This window comes from Orussus abietinus, unplaced genomic scaffold (genome assembly GCF_000612105.2).
Source record: "Orussus abietinus isolate OABI.00-Male unplaced genomic scaffold, Oabi_2.0 scaffold40, whole genome shotgun sequence".
NCBI classification, from domain to species: Eukaryota; Metazoa; Arthropoda; class Insecta; order Hymenoptera; family Orussidae; genus Orussus; species Orussus abietinus.
This window is the reverse complement of record NW_019394244.1, coordinates 648,005-673,047: the sequence shown is the minus strand read 5'-3', so window position 1 is coordinate 673,047 and position 25,043 is coordinate 648,005. Positions and strand designations below refer to the sequence as shown.

At 49.0% G+C, this 25,043-nt stretch overlaps 1 protein-coding gene across 3 annotated transcripts in view; it reads left to right on the top strand.

Moving 5' to 3' along the window:
• The window catches only part of LOC105704408, a 140,848-nt gene that overhangs the window by 87,775 nt on the left and 28,030 nt on the right, over positions 1-25,043 (top strand). For 2 of the 3 annotated variants that reach the window (XM_012433612.2, XM_012433611.2), the window contains exons 2-5: positions 4,213-4,323; positions 13,542-13,730; positions 14,020-14,183; positions 17,765-17,811. In XM_012433612.2, coding sequence (XP_012289035.1) covers positions 4,213-4,323; positions 13,542-13,730; positions 14,020-14,183; positions 17,765-17,811 — 511 coding nt within the window. The remainder of the gene's footprint in view (positions 1-4,212; positions 4,324-13,541; positions 13,731-14,019; positions 14,184-17,764; positions 17,812-25,043) is intronic. The other variant, XM_012433613.2, reaches the window with a different exon arrangement.

Here is a 25,043-nt window from a genome sequence, read left to right as displayed (position 1 = left end):
TAAACCCCAAGAGGGTCGTTTAACGTTTCTTAAGGTTTACGTCCCGGAAAATGATCCGCTCCTATGGTCCGAAGGAACTTTCCCCCGAAAATTCGGGAGCGCCGATGAACTTAACAATTTTCACCCTTACAATCCCCTGAAAAAATGCCCATTCCCCTTTGGACCTCCCCCAAGTTATGTGCAAAAATTCTGCGCACTCAGTGATTAATTTTTTCATCCCTCATAATTCTGAGGGAGGGTCTGAATTTTCCGAATTTTCCGAATCCACCCTCGGGGGAGCTCGCGGAAAAATTCGGGCCCCTGTTTCCCGGTTTCCTTTCCGACGTAAGACATGCTAAGGGAGGTCCATGGGGGTTTCCTCGAGGGGGTCGTTATTACGGTTACCCGGGAGCGGTCGGGAAAACTCCAGAGATCGATTTTCCTTACCTCGGGAAAATCTTGCCAGTTCTCGCGAGTCGTCGGACGATCCCCGGTCTCGTCTCTAGATGAGCACCCTCGAATCTCTCCACGGGGGTGGACTCTCCTCCACCCCCGGGCAAACCGACGGCACGGAATCCCACTTGCGGAAATGCAGCCCGCGCGGAATCCACTTACCCCACTCGATGACTCGATCTCTGACATCCGATCGAGTCGTTTCAATATTTGAACGGCGACGATCGCTCGCAAAAGGCGATGTTACTTCCCGCCATCGGAGGACGCGGTATCCATGGCGACGGACTCGCTTCCGGGGTGGGTTTTACTTAGCGTTTACCCCGGCCCTCCCCTGAGTATGCCAGATCTCGGGACATCTCCACGTTAAGGGCGAAACTATCGATGGGTTAATTGGAAATCTTGATCGATTTCATTTTTACGCTCGATTTAACGACCATTAAAGTCCTCCTAGGGGAATCAAAATTTAGGAGTACTCCCCCCAACTGCAATGACGCCCTCGTTACCGCAATTCGAGGGAAGGAGCTTTCTAGGTCGTTAAATGAAATCCCCGTAAAAATCCCGACAATGGCGGCCCCCGTAAACCTCCGGAAGTGGGCCATCGGTCGATCTGTTTCTTTGGGCTTTAACCCCCTTTCTTTCCTCCCCAATTCCGCGATCTTGATCCGCGACGTCTCTCCCGATGTATCGATCACTTAATTCGATGAATAATCAATGGACTCGAGTGAACCTTAATAAATCGTCGCGATTCCGCGGAAACTTTGCAGTCCGATCATGGTTTTGTAATTCCTCTGGTTCTATAAAATCCTTTTTATTTTTTAATAAGGGTTGATCGATCGATCGGTCCAAGTTTAGCAAATAAATCGTAGCGATTCCGCGGAAACGTTGCAGTCCGATCCTGGTTGTGTAATTCCTCCAATTCTATAAAATCCTTTTTTTTTTCCCTTGAGATCATCTTTCTCCGGTCGCAGCTAGGGATCGATAAGGGTTGATCGATCGATCGGTCCAAGTTTAGCGGCGGAGAGATTTCCGAGAGTCGCAGGGGGTGAAGGCTTATTGGGGGATGATTAAATACCGCGATAACTCAGCCTTCGACCATGGGGTGATATTTTAAGATCGTACCCTTGCCCTCCCCCTGCAGTTTCCCTCTCTCTCCCTCCACCCCCAAGTCGGGATACCCAGTCTCCCCTTTTACTCGAGCCAAATCTCCGAGGAGTCGGAACTGCCGGGGCTATTCCACGCACGTATCATCGCTCTCGTCTACCGACCTCCTGCCGACCTCTTGCCGACCTCCTGCCGACCTAACCCACCTCCGGGACCACCTTCTCCTCGGATCCACCCTTCCAGGGGCTCCAGACCCCTCCGATCTCTCTCTCGGCGCTCGTCTCGAACTTGAAAATACCCACCCCGGCTGCCTCTTAAAAAATTTACCACCAACCCCCCCAGGAAAGTGTTTTAACCCCCGAAATTCTCGCTGCCTTGACTTGAAGGGGTACTACCCCTCTCTAAACCCAGGACTCGATTATTCCCGTAGAATCTGGATATGTCCAACCCTTGAATTTGCTACAAATTATTATTTATTGAATTAATTAATTTGAGGGGGTACAACCCCTGTCTAAACCCAGGACTCGATTATTCCCGTAGAATCTGGATATGTCCAACCCTTGAATTTGCTACAAATTATTATTTATTGAATTAATTAATTTGAGNGTAGGAAAAATTAATTTCCCGTGTATGTCTGATCTCGTGTCGCGCACCGAGAATTAAAAAAATCACTTGACTCCGATAAATTATTATTTGAACTAAAGAAATTAATTAATTTTTTTTTCCCGGGGTATCTGACTTCTCGAGGGCGAATCGCGAAGACAGGTGCGTGGGAAAATTGCGGGGGGGATGTGTTTCAGTTTTGTAAGGGAAAAGTCACGTAGAGAGGATCAATTTAAATGGAGATCAGGTGCTCCGTATTCCGGTAATGCATGCATACTCGCGAGTACATCCCCCCGCGTTACCACGAGTGACCCTGCTCTATAAAATAATTATTTTTCACGTACTTGCCGTAAAGAGACCGGAATGTTCGATTAACTTTCTTGATTAGGACCTCCGTCGACCGTGTTAACGAGCTACGTCTGCGATTGCGGTTCCGGATGCGAAAACGCGAGCAAAGTCTGCCGAGCCTCTTGGCCTCCCTAAGTAATATTAATGTCGCCGCCCGGCATTCCGCAGCGGAATCTCAAGACGCGTCGCGGCAAATAAAGACAAATGCACCCGGCACGGTGCCTAATTGCTGATACGGGGTAATTCCCCATTACCCATGGGGTCCTGCGAGTCTTGATAATCGAGGGGGTGGATGTACCTTTATACGTGCCCTCTCATAAAAAAAAAAAAAGAAAAAGAGGAAAAGCCCGGAAATTAGTGCCGCGCAATTAACCCCGCTGTCGATCACAAGAGAATGTACCGAGAGAAAGTGGAGTTAAAAATCCAGTCTAGGGGAGGAACCTCCCTTTGATCCAGCCATTAATGGCGACAGGGAACTTCCAAGGGGGAGCGTTCGAGTCCTCCCTTGGATCGCCTCGATCGACCCCGAGTTTGGAAAAGTCCAAGGGTTTCGGGAGGGAGGGAAAATGAAAAAGGAAAATTTAACCCCCGCACAAAGGACTCGGGATTTATTTCTTCCATGCTAATTGGCGAAGCCGGTCGAATCTTTGCGAATCCTTAAATCGAGGCACTCGCATGGGTGGAGGATGGAGTGGACCTCCGGGTCGACCCTCCCTCTCTTTCCTCCCCCTCGTCGAGGAAGTTGCTCGGAGAGAACTTGGCCAGGAATTAGTGTCGCGTAATTAACCCCGGGAATAAATTCCCATTAAAAACGGGCGGGCTGGGCCGGGGCAAAAATCGCGCCCGAGTAAAAATTAACCATTTAAACGTCCCGGGGGGTAACGAATGTCCCTCCGGGCGCACTCGCCCCCGGAAATTGCGAGGATCCCTCGAGCGGAATTTTCGGGGAGACTTCCGCCCTCGGAGCCTCCCAGAAATTTCCGGAGCCGAAGAAACCGCTTTACGATCGACGGTACATATATTAATATTAATTATGAAATTAACGGGGGACCTGGGAACAATATTCCCTCGCGGTTTAATTTTTTTTTTACCCCCCACACAGCGCTCCGGTAAATCCCCTCTCAAGCCGCCATTTTTGTAAATAAAAAAATACAAAAAAATATTTTATCGTTTAATAGTAGTATAATACACTACGGTACTTGAATTTGGATAAAAACGTGTTAATTGTTAAGAAAAAAATTCTTGAAAAACCGTAATTCTTGGGTGGGTCAAAGTGGGGTGTAACCCCTTAAGTGTCCGAAAGTTTGGCTCGACGAGGAAATTTCCGCCTCCGATGTACACCCTTTGTCAACTGTAAAATACACCGCCCTAAAGTGTCACCGATATCGTCGCCTTGGACAGATATTGCACCCCTCTGGGGGGTGACGCTTTCTCGGGTCATCGTCGAGCTGCGCTTAAGGACCCTTTCCTTTTCCCTTGGCTCTAAGCGCTGCTTTCTCGGGGTAATTTCTCTAAAAACCACCCTACATGTGTCTGCGAGCGATTTCCGATTTTCTGAAAACCCACCCCTTCGATGAATCTCCTTTGAGGGGTTTTCCCAATGAATTCCCGATCGGCAAGGCTCGACGTTGGGAAAACTTCGAGCCTTGGCGATCCCCTTGTTTTTCTCGCTTTCCATCTTTCACCGAATGAGGGTGCATTTCACTGACGAAGGCTTTTTATCCTTAGCACGATGCGGTAGAGAGGGAGACCACGGTAGACGCCAATAGTGACGGTTCCGGGGAGAAAGAGGAGGGTACACGGTGCTGGGGGGCCGAGAGTTGCACCGAGGAATTACAGGTACAGAACTGCCTCTCCATTAATCCGAGTACTCGTACCTGGAAACCATCCGTATACGTAATATAGATATTCCTGGATATGTCGGTGCACGTGGTTCATTTCCCATCTCTCTCGACAAACGACCCGAGAATTACCTGGTGCAACCTGGCCAAGGCCAGGGGTCCTGGGGTCGCCAGTGATAAGGACCGCACTAGGCGTGATAAGGGCGTCCTCGGATTCCGCGCTCCCTCGGGAACGCGGGAGTTCCGCTTACACAGGGCACGCGGAATTCCCGGCAGGGCGCGGATTAAAGCATTGCTGCGGTCGCGGTGGAAACGCGAATCCTGGTGCGCATAATTGACGAATACCTGCCTCGATGAATTACGTGTGGTAATTGCAGTCTGATCTCGTGTCGCGCACCGAGGACTAAAAAAATCACTTGACTCCGATAAATTATTCTTTGAACTAAAGAAAAAAATTCTTAAATTGTCCCGTTGGATTTATTTCAGTTTATTCCAGCGAAAGTATATCCCTTGAGTTGATAAAATAGTTTTTTTTTGGTTCAATGACATTTTTTTGAAGATTTACATCGTAGGAAAAATTAATTTCCCGTGTATGTCTGATCTCGTGTCGCGCACCGAGAATTAAAAAAATCACTTGACTCCGATAAATTATTATTTGAACTAAAGAAAAAAATTCTTAAATTGTCCCGGTACCGAGGAAACATTGCGTTGGATTTAATTCAGTTTATTCCAGCGAAAGTATATCCCTTGAGTTGATAAAATAGTTTTTTTTGGTTCAATGAAATTTTTTTTGAAGATTTAAATCGTAGGAAAAATTAAGAGAGTCTTCGCGGGGGGTCGGAGGTCGAAAGGGGTCCATCACCCCCGGAGGAGGTGTCCAGGTCTTACCTTCGAGGTCTGAGGTGTAGTAACGGCATCAAGGCGCACAATCGACGGGGCCCAGCTACAAATTGAATGACGCCGATACCTTATCGAGGGAACCACCTCCACCCTAGACCTTCCACCTCCCCCTTGAACCCCCTCAGCCGTTGCTCGCCTTGTACAAGGTTGGCGAAACGTGGGGCGGAATACCTACGTGACACCGAAACTGATTCGTCGCGACTCCCCTTTCCGACCTTCCACCTCCACCCCTAATCGGATTCCGTGGATCTCGGCCTTTTTCCACCCCGGGAAAGATGCCGAGGGAAATTCCAGAATTGCGCCGACCCATTTGCCCCGGATAACGATTTGCATCCCTTAACATCCCCTGTGATAAGGGCGAAGACGCATTTTCTTCCTCGTGACCTTATCAATGGCGCCTCATTTTTTATCATTCCTCCCGATTTCTCAATGACCCTTCGACTTACTCGAAGAGCCCTCGTATCGACTCCCGTCCCTCGTTCTCGCGTCTCGTTCAGATTTCCTCTAATTAAATCCACCCCAGGGTGGCCATCTTGCCGGGGTGGCTCCGTCACCGGGGGCGTTATTCGAAACCGATTTCGAGCGGATCGGGTATCCTTTCAAGCCGAGGGCGAAGGTGGCTTCGCGCCTCGACTTGAATTGGATTTTTACTAATTAAAATTTCAAACTTGACGTCCGGAGAGAGAGAGGGAGGGAGAAGGGGGAAGAAGAGGCGTCTTTAATGAGCCCGCGTCTGGTTCCTCCTTCTCCGGTTCTTCCCTCGTCATCCTCGAATGACGAATAAAATCCCTCCCCTCGAAAAAAGTCCCGAAAATTTAATTGCACCCTCATTGAACCGGAGATAATTGTTTCTTTGCTCCTAAGATTCTCTTTCTCGGGGGGAGGTAAATAGAGGATCCTCCACCCTGATTAATCGATCGCGGAAAAAAAAAAAAAAAAACGGGAAATTCGGTCGTTATCAAAGACGTCTCTTTCGGGCCAAATCGGTCGTGGCTCGTTATCTCCTCGTGGAGGTCGAGGTCGACCTCCCAGATGCCTTTAATCGCCTTTGTGCCTCCTTTTCCCGTCACATGGCGGGATGCAACGACCCCCATAGACCTCCGGCTCCCTCGTAACGACTCGAAGTAATTACCCCGGGTTTTGATAATTACTCTAATTAAATTCAACCTGGAATATGAAATCGATTCCCGGGTAATCCGTCTAGGAATGAAAAAATGACGGTGAATGGCGTCGATCCCCATGGAGGGGTGCATGTCAGGGCGCAAGGGTGCATCGTAGGGCATGGGGGTGCATGGGGTGGGCTCCCTCGTCGCCTTGCAGACCCACAACTCCATTTACAACCGTCTCGCTTTTGAAGCCCCCCTTTTCCTCCCCTCGTTTCTCTCGCTAGGGTGAAAGAACGCGGAAATCGCCCCGCGAGGTCCGCGGCTCTCTCTCCGTCGGCGTAATTGCGTCTAATTAACTCGCACACGCGTAATTCGAGGAGGGTCTCCCTCTAGATGGCGAGAATACCGAGGTGCATCCTCCCTGCAGGGGCTAACCCCTTTGAGGGAGCCAAAGAACCACCCCATGAAAGTGCACTCGCCTTATCCAAATTGCATTTAAATCGACACGGCGTTGATAAGAAATGATAAGATGCATCACTCGATTCAATTAATCCCCGAATGGACGAAATAATTCCTAGGTACAAGAAATCTTTTCTTGTCCCCTTCTCTCGATCCAAATTTCATTTCGGAGCATCCTGAGGAAATAAATTCGTAATTACTCGAATTACCATTTCCGTCATTCCAAGGAGGTAACGCAGACTCCGGTCGCCATTCCGACGGCGTTAGAGCGGGACTAACGATCCCTCCTCCTTTCTCCCATTCCCTATTTCTCCGTTCCGCCTTTTCTTCCACTCTTCCCTCTCTCTCTCCATCGCGCTGCACTTTGAGGTGCGCGTCGGTGCACTCGGTCGAAATTGGCGAGCGCGACTTCGCTCTTGGGACGGAAGGGGGTGGTGAAGGGGGTGAAGGGGGGGGCCGACGTCGCGGCGCTTTGATGGCGCCGGCATCGCCGGGTTATTCATTGCGGTGCCTTCGCACAATTGACCCCCGCGCCTATACTTACATCGCCATTAATTCTCGTTTTATAATGGGACCCGCCATTGTTTTCTAGCCTCCCCCCCCCTCCCATGGAACTCGCGATATTCACCCAACCCCCCCCAACCCCCCTCAAAACCGAACTCGCCGAGCGCGAAATTACGATTACACGCCACCCGGCACCTGAATTCCGGGATTCCGCGGTGAAATTCCGACGGGAATTCCGGGCCGGAATTCCCGCTTTCTTTTTCGAACCCCTCCTCCCCCGAAATAGGGGGGTGCATCGGGATGCACTCCGACGATGCAACCGGGCTCGGCTTAATGGAGTCGCGGGATTCATTCGAGTTAGAATGCCACTCTCGATTTATCATTACCCTCCCTGCTCGAGGGCTGTTAATTAAGGGGCCTCGATCCATTATCATTAATTGTTAGTGCAACCTCTCGTTGCAGGCGTCGCGGCCCTCGGAATCGCGGACTCGTTGTTCGGGGGTTTTGATTATGAATTTTCTCGCGGATCGCAGATGCATATGTATTGACGGGTACTTCTAATTAGACGGGGAATTTATTGTACTTGGATTTTTAAATCTTGCTTGGAGTCGGTACGAAAAATGTTGTTTGAAATGTGGGATTTCATTGTCTCGACGTTTCGATATCAAGACATATTAATTTTTACATATGAAATTAATAGATATTAATTCATACATATGAAGATGATAATTTTTTACATATGATATTAATACATATTAATTCGTACGTATGAAGATGATAATTTTTTACTGTCTGATCTCGTGTCGCGCACCGAGAATTAAAAAAATCACTTGACTCCGATAAATTATTATTTGAACTAAAGAAAAAAATTCTTAAATTGTCCCGNAATTCGTACGTATGAAGATGATAATTTTTTACATATGATATTAATACATATTAATTCGTACGTATGAAGATGATAATTTTTTACATATGATACTAATACATATTAATTCGTACGTATGAAGATGATAATTTTTTACATATGATATTAATACATATTAATTCATACATATGAGCACTTTTTACGGATGACGGATCGGGAACGCGTGAGAAAATCATCTAGGCCGTCGAAATTCCGGAATCTCCGCAAAGGCCGACATTAATTCCCGCAGGTGTCGTCGAGTCGCGGTGCAACTGCAACTGCACTCGGGGAGGGGGGGCAGGGGTGCCTTAAAAATGTCACACCTAACCGTGGTGACGCTGGTCGGTGCAGTCTGTGCAGCCGGGACTGCACCGGGGATCGCGCTAAACTGACAATGGCGCTTTTTCAGAACTGCACTCCCTGCACTCGAGGATGCAACAATCCATCCCGGTGCTCCCGTTCCACTCAAACGCCGCCTCGTCCCCCTGCCCCCTCCGCGCGCGGCACAATGCGGAATGCATTTTTGTGATTAAAATTTCGCGACGCCGACGACGAGGCCCGGGACGCAAACTCTTCTCAGGGTGCTGCGGAAGCTGCGGAAATACGACGCGTCTAGAAAATCCGGAACTCCCGAAAAAAAAAAGGGGGGGTCAGGTGGAATTGAAAAGCCACCCCTTTGTCTTCTTCCAACCCTCCTGATCGGCGGATTAATTCCGCGAGCCCCTGGCCGCGGTTCCTTAGGCCTCCTCTGGGACGCGTCGCGGATTAATTCCGCCGGCGCGGAATCAAAGAGCCCGCCTGCGGGGGTGGTGTCGAGATTGGATTCGAAATCCGCGAATCGGAAGGCTTCCTTTCCTCTGTCTCGCCCTTTCCGTCCTCTTTTGAATTTCGACGCGGTCGAGGACCGCCGATCTGAATAAAGATTCCGGATCGGATCCTCCGCCTCCGGAGGTGGCTCGAATTACTATCCGCGGTCCCTGCGGGGCCTCGGGACGGCAAATGAAGTATATGTAAATAATGAGGCAGGGAATGAATGCGTCGGGATGCACCTCTCGCCACTAATGGCGGAGCAACGACCCCCGGGTGCGGCCGAAAGTAATTCCGCACGGGCGGCCGCCACCCCGAAACCAAGGGCCGAGTCCTTTGAAAGGACTCCTCGATAATTGAGGTACATTTTCGCCGTATTCCTCCTAGAATGATACGAGGGGAAATTCCCTCTATCCTTCGTAAACGGGGGAGGGAAGAGCCCCTCTATTTCCGGCATAACTCTTCCCCGCGGAATCGCGACGGCTAGGAGTGCCGGATTCTCCCAGGATGGCAAATTGGAGCCCATCCAGTGCCTGTCCTGGGACTCGATAATGAGGATCCTTCCGGAATTCCGGAAACGAGGACTCGCGATCGACTCAAGGACGAGGAGGACCCCTTTCGAGTTCCGGATGCTCCTACCGGGGGCGGATTTTTTCCGCGGGCGGGTTTACCCTCCTGGAGGATTCCCGGTGTCCTCGCTCCTGGAGAATCGCCGATTCGGAACTCGGCGAGAGGACCACTTCGCCCGGAAGTGCCGGATCCTCGAGTTGCCCCGTAATTAATTGGGGAGGATCCGATATCCTCCCTCTCCCACCCGGGCCATCGTTAGGGCGACGATGAGGGGAACTCCGGGAATTTCGGCAAATAGAACCTCGATTGGATAAGGAAACGAGGACAGGAACGACCTTAACGGATGTACGATCCTCGCTCTAGAAGACGAAGGGTCCTGCCAAGGACCAAAATTGAACCCCTTTGCGTCTTGGATCTTGAGGTGCAGGGAAAACCGAGAAAATTGTTAACGCCTCACTTTTCCACCGTTGGTAATTTTTTATATTAAATTCAACCAAAATGGAACCCCTTTGCGTCGATTTCGACGAGGCACTTGGATTTTAAGGTGCAGGGAAACCCGAGAAAATTGTTAACGCCTCACTTTTCCACCGTTGGTAATTTTTTATATTTAATTCGATAGCCTAGAATTCCTCTTCCGGTTCTTCAAGGGAGGGAATTCCCCGGTCGAGGAGACACCCTCCGAGCTGTTTGCCTTGGTCCTGCCCCCCTGTATTTCAATTCGGAAGGCAGGAGCCTGGAGAGTTTTCCAGGGTCCTGGCTCGAGTTTTCCCTTCCAGAGGGGCCGGGTCTTTGAAGCGATACCCGCCGGGGGCGGCGGAGGCGAAATTATTACCAACCAAGTTTCTATCAATTTGTATCGGGCGCGCATCGGCGACGAGGCCAACGGCTCGGATCAAAGAGCCGACGAAACCGCCGAGGGGGGTCCAGGACCCTATTTTTCCCCCGAAGGAGACGATCCGGTCTGTTAACCGCTTGAGGTTCCGCCAGGAGCTCCGAAAGTTCCGCATTTCATGGACGACGTCCTCGCCACTCTCTACCCCATTTTTTTCCCTTTTCTTCCTCCCCTCCCTCGAGTTCGTCCTTTTTCATTGTTTCTTTTATTTCGGTCCTTTACCCGCTTCTTCCGGTTTTCCATTCGCCGGCGAGTTTCCTCCTTCCTCCGACTTAACTTCTGGAAAATCTGCATCCTCGGTTGGGGTATATAGAGGTCCTGCGAAGTTGGAGCGAAAAAGGACTCGGGATGTCCCGAATGCACGTCCGCTTCGTCCTTTTTCTCAGGAGGAAGTTGCCGAAAGGCAACCGGTGGGGAAGTTTCCCTTTTAATTATTCCCTGATTATCGCTGCCGATTAAACTTTCCTTTCCGGTCGGTGAGTCCTGGGGAAGGACACCTCGTCCTGGGGTTTCCGAGCTGCCACTCGAGACCCTCTTCGAGATTCGGCGTTTCCGAGGACCTACGACCCTCCATCCCCATAATTCCGAACTTCCCCATAACCCCGAACCATTCTCGAGGGTCACTGCATAAACCATCGACGCGAAATTCCTCCACTTTATGAAAATCCCATGAAACCGAGGTTTAATTACCCCACCGGTTGGCATCAATTACTATTTTATCGCAATCGTTATCTCGTTATTATCCATGAAACGCGACATTTATAATAATAATCCAGAGTCGCCGTGACTCCTTTCGGAGGGGGAATTAATTCGATTCGCGGTGATCGGAATCCCATAATTAATAGTCGCGGATTATCGAGTCCCGGAGGTACCCCCCGCTCCGGATTCCGCGATATTTCCGCGTGTCCTAGCCGCGCTATCGTAATGAAAATCTCACTTTTTAGGGCACCCCCTGATTGCTCCAGGATTCCGCTCAGGTGATTTCCTTACCCCATTTTTAAGGGGTGCCAACCTCGACTGTTTCATCCTCCCTCCATTTCCCACCCTCGTTGAATCATTTCGCGACCATTACTCCCCGGCTAATGGGCCACCCCCGAGAGGAGTCGATTTTTCTCCGCTGTTCTTCAATTAAGTGGCGAAGATTACTTTTCCAGACCTGGCCGAGCAGTGAAGCGGAAGTTCCTCCCATTCTGGAGGACTTTTCTTTCACGGGGATTTTTCATTATTTTCTTATTGATCAATCATTTATTTCAGATATTTGCGTATTGGTTTTCTTTTCTTCGATTAGGGAGGATTTATCGACAGGACTAGGGGAGTCCTTTAGGGGTGAGGGAAAAAAATTGAAATTTGATTTTTCTGCGAGCAATTAATTAGTAATAAATTCTGGTATATAATTCACCGATGAGCATTTAGTTAATAATTGTTGTGCTAGATTTATATAAAACTGACATCGGCAACATTTTTCGGAAAAGTATAGGAGGAAAAAATTTCTATTCTTGCGCAATAAAATAGCAATGAATTAGGAATAAATTTTGCAAGAAATTATATTGAATTCTGGTTAAGTGGCAATTCCAGGTTTATATACATGCATTCGAGGTCGCCATCTTGGGGATCTTGGTTTTTCTTTTCTCCCGTTGTTCTTTCCGTCTCTTCCTCGTTCCTGCATATGTAACGCGGTCTGGTAGAACCTTCCGCAGCATTTGGCTGGAAATTCCGGAAAAGTCGAGTCCTCTCCTGCGAGTTTCATGTATCCTACGGGAACACGGTGTGCAATGTCTGGGAACAAAATGGCGGATTCTAGGAGGATCCCCTCGTAATAAATAAAAACCGGTGCTCCGGATTTGAATTCCTCCTTGGACGCGTTACTCCTTTACGGGGGAATTTCCCGGCCGGGGTGCGGAATGAACCCGCGGAACGGCCGCACCGGAGGATCGATTCGATGGGCACCTGTTGAGAACTCTCGCATTTCCTTTCCTTCTCTCGTCGTCCACTTTGCCTGCCGAGGATATATATCCCCTCTGTACACAGGATCCCTACGAGGGCCGAATCAGGGTGGACAAACACGCGGACAAAAGTTTATTCCGCAAAGGCAACGCTCCCGGAGCGGAACCTCCGCCCTCGGATCCCCGCTCGAACTCTATCGGGTCATTTTTCCCGCACCTGCTAGGCGTCGGATGGATTTAAGGGAGTAAAAGGGAAAGGGTTTAGTTAACTCGTAAGAGGCGGCGAGAAAACAATATGTCCGCGACGTGTGTGGCCACGTGGGGGATTTTCGTCCTTTTGTCGGGACGAGAGAGAGAGACCGGTCTCGCCTCCTAATTTTGACGCAGCCTGAGAAGCCTCATTACCGTAAATACCTTTTATCGCGTATAAGCGTCAGGAGCTAATTTCCAGTAATTAATAAATATAAACATAAATCTGCGAATCCGCCGAGACCGGCGATCCAGATTTACGTTCTGCCTTCTAACTAGTCTAATTCTACGGTAGAATATCCTAATTTAATATTAATATTGAGAAATCGGTATTAAAAAGGCCCGAAAACTCTCCACGGTATCGAAATATTCACCCCGGGGTACTTCGGATGACGCGTTGCCATGGTTATCGTTCCGATGGAGCCGACCAATCAGGTGGCAGAGCGCGAGTCGCCGAGTCGGCTTCCCGCGCTCTGATTGGTCGGTTCGCGGGCTCGGCTCAGCGGCGAGTATATAAGGCCGCGAGCGGCGAGCGGGAGCTGTTCAGTGTCGCCCGGACCGCCGAGGGGACTGGTCAGCCACCTCACTGGACCGGACCCAAACGAACCGGGGACAAAGAGGTAAGGTTAGGTTACCCTTCGGTTGCGATACAAGGCACCGAACGAGGTATTCGTAAGTACTGTCCTATTTTGTTTTTCGACATTTTAGAGGTTAGTAACCAGTCGATTCGGGCGTCGGCTCTTCTTTGTCTCCGAGACCTCGGCTCGGTTTGACGTTAATTCGCTCGCGAGTACATTTCTATGGTAATATCCGGGTTCGCATTATTCAGCGCGACTCGACGCACGACCCACGTTCTGACGTCCCGGCGTGCCTGTGTTCCAGGAGGGCGAGAGGGGGTACTTGGAGGGACTCGCTTCAAGGTATGCAGACCTCTTCAGAACGCATTACGGCGATGTCCTGGAGCCGCTCGAGGAGTTGCGGCGCCGCGAAACAAATGCCTCCCCCAGAATGGCCAACACTCAGCTCACCACCAGTCATTCGCAACCCATTTACGTGCCCGGGAAATACTCGGTGAGCAGCGTCTTTCTTCTCTCCCCCCGACGCAATTGCGATTTCCTACCCGACCATGTAACTACAGGATTTTTCATTCATACTCCCTTGAAAGGAAATTCCGGAAAATTGTACACTCCTCAAATGGAGGCACAGCCAACGCTCAGAAATTTAAATACCCCTTCCAAGAGTCGTAACGTGAATTATTTCAATTGCGCTCCATAATCACTTTTTTATTTATTTACTTCGCACGGATTTCTCGTAGAGTAATTCGGTGATTCTCTGTTTTTTTTTTGTTTTTTTCCAACAGCCGTCGAGTTGCCTCAGCGACAAAGAGGAGGACGAGATCTACGGATTCGGGTACGGCGTCTTCGGTCGGCAGATGCTGCAGCAGAGACAACAGAAACTCGCCCTGGCCACTCAGAATGCAACGACGCCGGCGCCGGGTGTGCACCAGCAGCCCAACTACCAGAGGTGAGTTCCCCCGTAAACCCCCAAATTTTCCGGGATTTATTGCGGAAAATCCCCTCCGCCTGGAGGAAATCCTCCCACTTCGAAATAACGCTCCAACTGATTCTTACCCCATAATTAACTTAATAATTAACGGGCACCATTCCTTCTCTTTTTAATCACTCGAGTGACTTTTCGCCACCGAGGGGCGATATCGAAATAAATTATAAAAAAATGAAACGGGGGCACTTCCGGGGTCGTTTTTCAAAAATCATTTTACGTGGGTTCTTTTGTATTTATTCCACGGATTTATTTATTTATTTTTTTATTATGTTGCGCGTCGGTATTAAGAACGCCGCGGTTGATCTTCCCTTAAGGCGGTTTTTTTTGCGTGGGTTCTTTTGTATTTATTCCACGGATTTTTTTTATTTATTTATTTATTCTTAAGAACGCCGCGGTTGATCTTCCCTTAAGGCGCGTCCCGGGCCCGAAATACCATCCGCGTGCCGGCTGTTTGTTATTTAATGGCTAATTAACTCGGCGTTGCTCGTTAGACGCAGCCGCCCAAGGTGCCGCCGTCGCGGAATGCGAAACGTTATTAAATGGCATTATCGCCAGCCGGGCATTAACGGCCGCGGTGCACGCACGAACGGCGCGGGACGCCGCGACGTCGATATGTACAGCGTCTGGTTGGGCCTTGAACCCTTGCCAAGTCTGAATAGTCTGAAAAGTCTGAAAAGTCTGATCTCAGGGTGACTATCTGGAAAGGTAGGATATACAGCACGAGGGGAATAGAAATTTAATACCCTGAAGAAGGGAAATTGTTTTTAATATATTTGTCAAGGGACCTGGGTAACCAGGGTTTCCCTAGGGAGGATCAAGTCGCGGTTAATTATCGGGGGTTATAGTTTAATCATTTTGCTTTTTCGATGTACCTAGGTGCGATAAGGTAATGTCGCGGTAATCCCGGTTAATTATCGGGGGGTATAGTTTAATCGTTTTGCTTTTTCGATGTACCTAGGAGGAAACCAGTTTTATTTTATAAGCGATTTACTCGCGGCGGAGACGCGACGAGTGGATATTCCGCTTAAAACGCGGTGGAATCCGCTTATCACCGGGTGTAGAAATCCGCGAGGGCTTAATCGGATTTCCGTTATGACGAGAAATAGTTTAAAGAGGGAGAGGAGGATGGCACTTCGTCGGATCGAATTTCTCCCGTCACTTGGACTTATTATTTTTCGTGGCTTTCGATCGGGGGGTGGGGGGTTTAATAAACGCGCTAATTAGATGCTCCACAGGTAGCCGGTAAAAAGCGACGATAATCCCGGATTAAAAGGGTGGCGGGGATAATGCAGGATCGCGATCCTTGCCTGGGGAAAAAAAAAAAAAAAGATTTTCGTCAAACGGGAGAAATATTGCGATAATCACATTAAGCTTGACTTGAATTATTTTTTTCATTGAATTAATAAGGACATATTTCCTCGGTTAGGTTAATGGAGGTTTTGTTTTGTTTTTTTTTTAATTTTCTTTTTGTCGCTGATCGGGAACCGATGAAATTACGCCGGGAATTTGGAGCGTCGATTAATCCGACGCCGGATGGCCTTTCGGCCCTGGCAATCTTAATTCAATTAATTAGCCCCCTGTAAACCGGCGAGGGTTAATGACGCATGCGCGCACTAATAACCCGCGTCACAATATTCCGGTAGGCGCGAATTGATCGCCTCGTAAATTAATAAGCTGGTAATGATCTCTCGTCGTAAAGTAAAACCGTAAACTAGGTACCCCGCGCGGTAACGTTATCAGCGGCCGATTATTACTATCTGATAGGAAGGGAGATTCATTTTGACCTCGCCTCGGGATTAACCTCTTTAGATGGAGAGGAGAGGAAAAAAAAATGGTAAATTCCTGTGAAACGACATAAATTTTCTGTACTAGGGAAAATAATTGTTTCTTGCGATTAAATGTGTGTGTGTTTTTATTTATTTATTTATTTATTTGAGGGAGGCTGGAAAAAAATAGAAGCACGCGAGAAGGATAACGAGGCCTGCACTGGATACGGGAAAAATTGGGGAAAAATGTAGGAAAATCGGGAAAAATCGCAATCACGGCGGGAGACGTCAAAGAGCGGTTTCGCGTGTCGCGGATGCACTTCGCGGGACAATCCGGGACCGATGCGGAACGCATCCGGAAGAGACGACGCCGTCCAGTAGGTGGAGGGAGAATCGCAATTCGGTTTGTCCATTGAGATGTTGGCTTTTCGTCAAAGGATCCTATTAGTATGCGGTTAGTATTACGGTTCGTCTCTCCGCGTGTGTATGTACCTCGAGGGTCACCGTCGGCGATTCTATTCCGCAAGACCGGCCAAAGCGGACTCCTTGCGGAAGCCGCACTCCTCCTCTCCTCTAACCTCCCTGCGTAACGCAATTTTTTAACATATTAAATGTTGACTTTTATTTGTTTTTAATTATCATATCTGGATTTAATACGATTCCCATAGTCAGTAGAAGGGGTTGATATCTCATTCGGGGGCGAAGTTTATTTATATATAATCCGTCTTTGTTTATTTCCAATATTTCTCATTTTCCATCCAGTATCTCCAACGGAATTTTTTTACCTATTAAATGTTGACTTTTCTTTGTTTTTAATTATCATATCTGGATTTAATACGATTCCCATAGTCAGTCGTTAAAGGGGTTGATATCTCATTCGGGGGCGAAGTTTATTATATATAATCCGTCTTTGTTTATTTCCGATATTTCTCATTTTCCATCCAGTATCTCCAACGCAATTTTTTAATCTATTGGAACTTATGGCCAGGAGATAAATAAATCTCAATCGCGAGGTCCTTCTCCCACCCCCTCCGGTGGAGGGGTGGAGGGTGTCCTCGGCTCTCGATGCACCTTGCACACGGGAGCGACTGGACGCGACAACTCGCGTAAATCATTCCGCCTGCTTTATGGACCGCCCTTTCTCTCCCTTTTCTCTATTTCTATTTTTTTTATTCCCCCTATTTTTTCTTTCCCTCCAACCCCCTTGAAGAGCGCACCCCGAAGTGCACTTGGGAACTGCATTCGCGCGACCGGGGGCGCTCTGCACCTGGGGGATGGCATAAAAAATATCAAGTCGGGGATTGTCCCCGTTGCCGACGTTTAAAATCATCCCTAGTACTCGGTGCGACACCTTTTGTCGGGGAGGAAAAAACATGGGAGCCTAGGGGATGTTCCTAGGAATTTTATCATCCACCCCTTGGGAAGAGACATGTCTCCTCGGCTTGATAATAAAAATCCCGTATTTATTAAAATAGACGATCCATTTATTGATCACGATTGCTCATACGTTGGGGTAGGTTCTAATCCGTGGACAAGGGTGGGGGAGAATTTTTAGGGTGGGATTTTACGAGTTTCGCGGAATATCCGCATGCGGCGCGAAGGAGGGAAATGGAGCACGCGTATGGCCCGGAATAAAGGCGTGTACAGCGGGGGGGTGTATTTACGTGTACCGGGGGGAGGTGAAATAGGAGGAAGGGGTTGAAACGGCTCCCTCCACCGTTCTGGAGCCGCGCTTTAATTGTTAGCATATTTTAACCGTAATTTTCTCTGTTCCAGTTGTCTGAGCCCGAGATCTGCCTTCTTCTACGAGTTCCCGCCCAACGGTGAGTAATTTACCCCCCGCGAATTTCCCGGCTATATATNAAAAAAAAAATAGTACCCCGCGAAAAGAATATTTAGGATCCTTTGGAAGGACGAGGTGCCCTCCAGAATTAGTCCGCGAGGTGCTTCGGGGGTGGCAAGGGGCGACACTTTTTTTTTTCTTTTTTGATACGAGGGGGGTTCCGAATTTCCTTTACACGGCGCAGGTCCGGCAGGATGGCTGGCGCAATTATTCAATGCAGGCCGGCTGTACTGCATAATGCACGCCATTCCTCTTGGCAAAAGGACGAAGACGCGATCCTCCGGGGTGCGGCCGTACGTCGCGGCGCAATGAAATATAAATGACTCGACAATGGAGAGTACGCGGTCCGTACCTATGTCCGGAGTCTCTCTCCCTCCACCCTCCGCGGGGGATTTATTATCTCCCCCTTGTTGCCTCCCCTGGAGAATTTCCCGCACCCTGGTCGAACCAGGAAACTAGACGCGACGTCACCAGGAATGGGGAGCCACTTTGAATTTTCCTAACAATTTTATTGACCTACGATATGAATTTTTAATATGAACAATGACACCCCCGGTGACGTTAATCGCGATTTGTTTGTCATTTCTCGGGCCGGTCGTAAAATCCCGGGTATATATTGAGTGAGGAGGGAAATCGAGCCGAAAGCGGAGGGCTGGGGGGAGGAATAGGAAAGGGGGTAGAGATGGCGGAATTCCTCGAGATATCGAAAAACAATTTGGATCTCATATCGGAAGGGCGTGGAAAACTCTCCCGGGCCGGGGGTCAGGATATTTCATTTCTATCGGCCGCCTTTCTCGGTCTCTGTCTCTCCCACCCCCTCCTCCACCCTCGAGATCATGAATACATAATTGAGATCGTATTGTTCCCTCCCGAAGAGTCGCTGGGAAACTTTCCTCCACCCTGGCCCCTCCTCATTCCCCTCGCAGAAGGATTCTCCGGGCGTACGCTTTCCTCTGGGATTTCTATTATTTTTTATACTTATCTTTTATCAACAAACTCCCTTGATAAAAATCGCCGGAGAGGTGGATGTCTCTCCTTTCGCTCCCCCTAAGAATTTCCTTCTATTCCGGTGCTTCGTTAATTTATTTAAGAAATTGCCTCGACATTTTGGGGAGGCTCTCACCGTTTCATCCCCAATTTCGAACTTTCTACCCTCGATTATCCTCCCCGAAATTCCCATTAAAGTCCCTTTAAAGGGTCAAATTGCCTCGGAAAGTTTCGCCGGGTAAAGGGTTATATACCCCCGGCATTGTTCTTAGCGAACCGTTTATCGGATTTCCCTCCCCCGGGGGTGGATGGGTCGATCTTTAATCTCGAATCGATTAGTCGATCATCCATGGCCGTAAATTTGATTCGGCATCCGGAAGTCCCCTGCACACGTCCTTGCATTTCTCCTCCCTCTTTTTCATCCCCATGGAGCATGTTATTTGGAGACGCGCCCTTCCTGGGGGGTCCCTTAACCTCCCCGTTAAGAATTCAGCGGAAACCCCCGGCGGTAAATCAGCCCCCATTGAGGTAGGTCACTTACACCCCCCATGGCCGAAATCCCCGTGAAGCGACCCCGTTAAAACAGAAATTGCCTCGTTAAACTTTCCGCCCTGGGCCCGCGGGCATTCCGCGGCGGACCCGCGATCGATCCCTCTCCCTCTGGCATTGTTTCGCCAGGGGATGCACTCCGGGATATGCACTCGGGTGCATCGGGGGGGACCTCCGAATCGCGGCGCTAATCGGTCGAGGGGGGGTTCCCGAAACGCCCCCGTTTAACGATAATCCCGTTTGTAAGGGGTGGCGGTGCCGTTGTACCACTTAAGGGAAGCGGCGAGGGGTGCAGCGAGGTGCATCCCTAGGTGCATCCCTAGGTGCATCCCTAGGTGCAGACCTGGGTGCATCTAGGAGGGAACGGGACTCTTCGAGTTTGAACTGCCGCCCGCGACCTACGGAAATTGTATCTTATGCCCTATTCCGCATTGACGATTGCGTTTCCGCATCCGGTGCATCCTATGCACCCGCCACTTTGTCCTCGTCATGGGGAATTTCCCTCGTGGGGGTGTTCCAACGTCTCCTGGGGGTTGATATCCCGGTGAAGCCGGGACTCTTAGGGGTGGACGCGTCTAAACCGCGCCGATTCCGCGGCGGAATCGATCCGGGATACGCGATGTACGATCGCCTGGAAAGTGGGGTAATTGTTTCGCGTCTCCGACACTCCTGGGGAAGGAGTCCTCGAGGACGATCCGGCAGGTCCTTACGCCCTCGTCCTTCCTGTCTATGGCCGGCGATTCCGCCGGAACGGACGGATGGAAAACGCGAGCCGGCCTCGTTTTTCTTTTTTTCTTTTTCTTTTTTTTTTATCGGGCTTTCATTGCATCTCGTTGCACCCCCGCCGTACGACCCCACTCCGGGGACTGTAAAAGGACCTTCCGCTCCTTTTTACGAGGACCTCCTCCTCCTGCCACTTCTATCCTCCTTCATTACCGGTTATTTGTTCGACGACTCTTTTTCACACTTTCCCCCCTTTTTTATTAATTTTCTCCTCCCTTAGTACAATCCAGTTTCCTGTCTAATTAGGAATAAATGGGGTATGTCGATTATTATTCGTGTTATCACTTGGGGGGTGGTTTTTTTTTTTTTAAATAAAATACAGGAAATCGACACAATTTTGGGGGATGGTTTCGATATTAGTTTCGCGATATCCTCGTCGATCGGGGGCGAGACGCGTTTCCGTCGCGGGGGGATTTATAGGCCCGATCCCCGACGTGTCCGCCGCGGCCGATCCGCGTCGATTTTAAGCGACCGCTCGTTAAACCGAAAGATTTAGCGGATTGATTAGACCTCCGGATGGAGCGATTCCGGCGGCGGGACGCGTTTCATCCCGAAATTTACGGTATATCTAATCGAGGGGCGAAACGTCGCCTCGTAAACGTCAACTTCTAACGACGAGCATACGTTATACCGGGCCGCAACGCGGAATCGCCTCGTCAAAAACGCAATAGTCCCCCCGCGGACGGTCTTCGAGCGGATTTTCGATCGAGCCCCGAAAGAGCTTCCCTTCCGCAATGAAGCGTCCCATCCGAGGATTTCCGCACCTGTCCGTGCACCTGCGGAGGATCCTGGATTTCTTTTTATTTAAACAAACATTTTTTTTAATAGTATTTTCCAATTTTTTTTTTTTTTACGAGCATCGCAAGACGAGTTTTCCGCCTCTCGGGATCGACGCCGGACGTCGACGGGCGTTATTTCCGCGACGCGTGTTTTTCGCCCGATCTGGCGTTATCATTGCTGCACTTTTATCACGGATAATGCATCCCAACCGGAGATGGCTGTCCGAGATTGCAATGAGCGCCGACGCGTCCGGAACGGAGATGGCACCTAGCGTTAACGCGAGTGATATCGATGCCCATTAGATAATCCTGATTTATGGGGGTCGGGATTTCCATGGTGGTTTTTATTTTTTTTTTTTTTTTAACCACCACCCTCTTCCTGATATCGTTTGCGCGGTTGATAAGCGGTCTCGAATTAACTCGCGAAATGGGACATGGTGCACTAAGAGGTGCCTTAATCGCATTATCAACTGAGTGCGAGTGATATCGATGCCCATTAGATAATCCTGATTTATGGGGGTCGGGATTTCCATGGTGGTTTTTATTTTTATTTTTTTTTTTAACCGCCACCCTCTTCCTGATATCGCTTGCGCGGTTGATAAGCGGCCTCGAATTAACTCGCGAAATGGGACATGGTGCACTAAGAGGTGCGTTAATCGCATTATCAAATGAGTGCGAGTGATATCGATGCCATTAGATAATCCTGATTTATGGGGGTCGAGATTTCCATGGGGGTTTTATTTTTATTTTTTTTTTTTAACCACCACCTTCTTCCTGATATCGCTTTTGTGTTAGATGAGCGACCTCGAATTAATTCGCGAAATGGACATGGAGCACTAAGAGGTGCTTTAATCGCGTAATCGGGATTAAATCGTGAAATGTGTCGGTATCGATCTTTGGGATTAATTGATCGATCATCGATCTGAATTACTTAACCCGTAACGAAGGGTTTACGGGCCATTAACTCTCGGGATCGACATGTCGGAAGTTCCTCGTGGATTAATATATGTATATATATGTATATATACCCGACTTTACTCCGTATCCATATCGTTAATTTTATTGGCCTTTAAATGTTAATAATGACCACCCGCGAGTCGCGACTACTTAATGGCCATTAAAATCTAACGACCGCCAGGAAAGTAGATTATTGTCCGTCGATTCCCGACACGAGTAATAATCCGACATTAATAAATTTACTCAAAGTCGGTAATTGACAAAGCCTTGAAAAAAAAAAAAAGTTACTCGCGAGTATACTCTCTTTTCGGGAAATTTTTCCCATTTTTGTCGGATAATTCCCAGTAAAAAATTAATCCCGAGTAATGGCGTAATTACTTTCGGTCGCGACGGTATATTATCCTTGTACAGGGTACTTACAGGAGTACCCGGGATAAAAAAATTCGGAGTTGCGGGGGAAATTACCCGCGGAGAGGGGGGAAAAAAACCGCATTACGCGATAGGCGCCGGAAATGAGTAACGCACGTTAGTCCGCGAATTCGTTTGATAATGGCATTATCGGCGCGTTAAATGGATCGAATTTTGAGCGCGTAATCGATAGTCGGCTTTTACGGCGAGCCTCTCATTAAAGCGACAAGTAACGAGCGGAAATTTTCCCCTTTGTTGCGGAAAGTTTTACACATTAGCCCGGTAATGCGCTGAAAGCAACCATTTACGGTATTCCCGCAGCAGGTCCTCGAAAGTCCCGTCGATATATATATATTTTTTTTTAATCGATAACCTTATCAATCGTCGCATTGTTTAATCGTACTATTTTTTCAAAAACCAATGAAAAATGAAATCAGTGGCTTCATTGTTTTTTTTTCCTCTCCCGACGTCGTCGCATTATTTAGCGATTATTTAGCGATTCTCATTAAGGGGCACTGCGAGTGCGGTAATTAAACCGCCGTTTAATTTAATAGGAAATATCTCCTCGGGATTAATTTCGGCTACCGGAAGGTAAATTATCCAAGCTGGAAGGTTCGACCAACCCCATGACCGGATCGCGTCCCCATGGTGCACCGTTGCACCGTTGCACCGTGCAATTGCGTTATCGCGACCTCGTTGCAGTTTTCCCTCCTCTCCCGTCCTGGTAGCTCGACGGCTCGCGTGTTCTCACCTCTCGCCATTAGACAATACCTTTATGCAAATCAGGGGGAGTGGGGGTGGGGGGGGGGTTTAATTGCGGCTGTTTTGCATGCACCCGGGATGCCGGCGATGACGATCGTCCTCGAGGACTGCATTCCTCGCGGGGTCGTCTTGCACCTTGTCGACCTTTTGCATGTCCCATTAGGAATTTCCGGGGCATCCGGGACACGACGACGACGCCTCCTGGTTACTGCTAATCGGTGAAGAAATTGCTATCCCCATTGTTTCTTGTTAATAGTTCGAAGGGAATTTCCACGGTGGTTTCCTTTAGACCAGGGGCCCTTTATGGCGATTCTCTAGGGGAAATTCTAGGGGGAAACTGCGGGAAAGGTGTCGCGGAGGGGGTGCCCGCGGTCCTCCACCTCACCCTTAGACCTCCTCGAGGCCCATTCACCTGGGGGCTTCATTTCTGAAAGGGTTACACCTCGTGGCGACCCCGTGCGCCCGCAAACCATAGGCGTGACAAATAGGGAAGAATAGACAATGATGGTGCTCGAGGTAACCCTCGACGGGGCACTCCACCCTCGAGGATGAGTCCGCCCTAACCTCCTCCTCGTCCGAGGTGTGCACACCTTGGACGAGGCAACCCTTCATACCTCACGGAGGCTGCACTCCCGATTGCAGCCCTGACTCTGCAGATGCATTTCCGCCGGATGTCCCGGGAGGGATGACTTTTTAAACCTACCCCTCCTGGGGCGAGCCAATAATCCAATGGCGAGGGCTCTGAGGAAAAAAGGGAGACGCGATTATCACGTGACCTCGATAAGGGGGTGCGAAAGGGACACTCGTTAAATTTCAATTAATTTTTTCCCGCTTTTAATTTCATTATATACACTTTAACATTTTCTTGATAAAATGTGAAATTTTATGGGGGTCGGGTTAATCATCCTTCGTGGGGGTGATTTCAGGGTGAGTCGATTCACTCGTGACATTTCAATTAATTTCTTTCCCCTTTTAATTTCATTATATACACTTTAAAATTTTCTTGATAAAATGTGAAATTTCATGGGGGTAAGGTTAATCGTCCTTCGTGGGGGTGATTTTAGAGTGAGTCGATTCACTCGTGAAATTTCAATTAATTTTTTTCCCCTTTTAATTTCATTATATACACTTTAAAATTTTTTTGGTGGAAGGTGAAATTTCATGGGGGTCAGGTTAATCGTCCTTCGTGGGGGTGATTTTAGGGTGAGTCGATTCACTCGTGACATCTCGAAAGCCAGGGTACCAGAGGGAACCTCGTAACCTCCCAAGAAAAGTGGCGTCCCACCTGGGGGGTGGGAGGGGGTGAATGTGGATTTTAATATCGCTTATTTATTCATGCTTATGGCCCGCTTTCGCCGCTCCGGATTTTCATAATGACAGGCCGGGACGTCCGCGGGAATTATTCCCGGTCGGTACCTCGAGGGCGTCTTACTCTTCCTCCTCGGGGATGCAAATACTCGCGAATTTGCGAGCTGGGGAATTTTTTTTTTCTTTCCCCTCCTAGGGATCCTAGACATCGAGGTTCATCCCCCAGTGGGGGTCGAGGCATGTCAGGGGCTTGACATTTGTCATTTGACATAATTTCATGACGCGAAGGTGTATGACTTTAATTAATTTTTTTTTTTTTACGGGGTATTTCGACGCTCGGGGATGCGCAACGCTCTTGGATATTTTCCCCTTTACCTTGACAAAGAGGGAGGTGCAACTTCCTGGGGAAAGTTCGCCCTCTTAAGGCTCCTTGGCCGGCCTTTAAAAACAATTCCCTGGCCCCCGGGGAACTTTAGACCGCCATATACAGGACCGTAAAGGCGCGCCGAGGACGGCGGTTTAATAAACGGGCTATCTCTCTCTATCTCGCGGCCGCGGATGGAATTCTTATCCGATACGCGGATAATACCCGGCAATAATGGCCGACGATTCCTCGTGAAATTTCCGGGCAAGCCTCCTGGGGAGATTGAACTCCTTACCCTCTCCTCCGTGTTTCCTT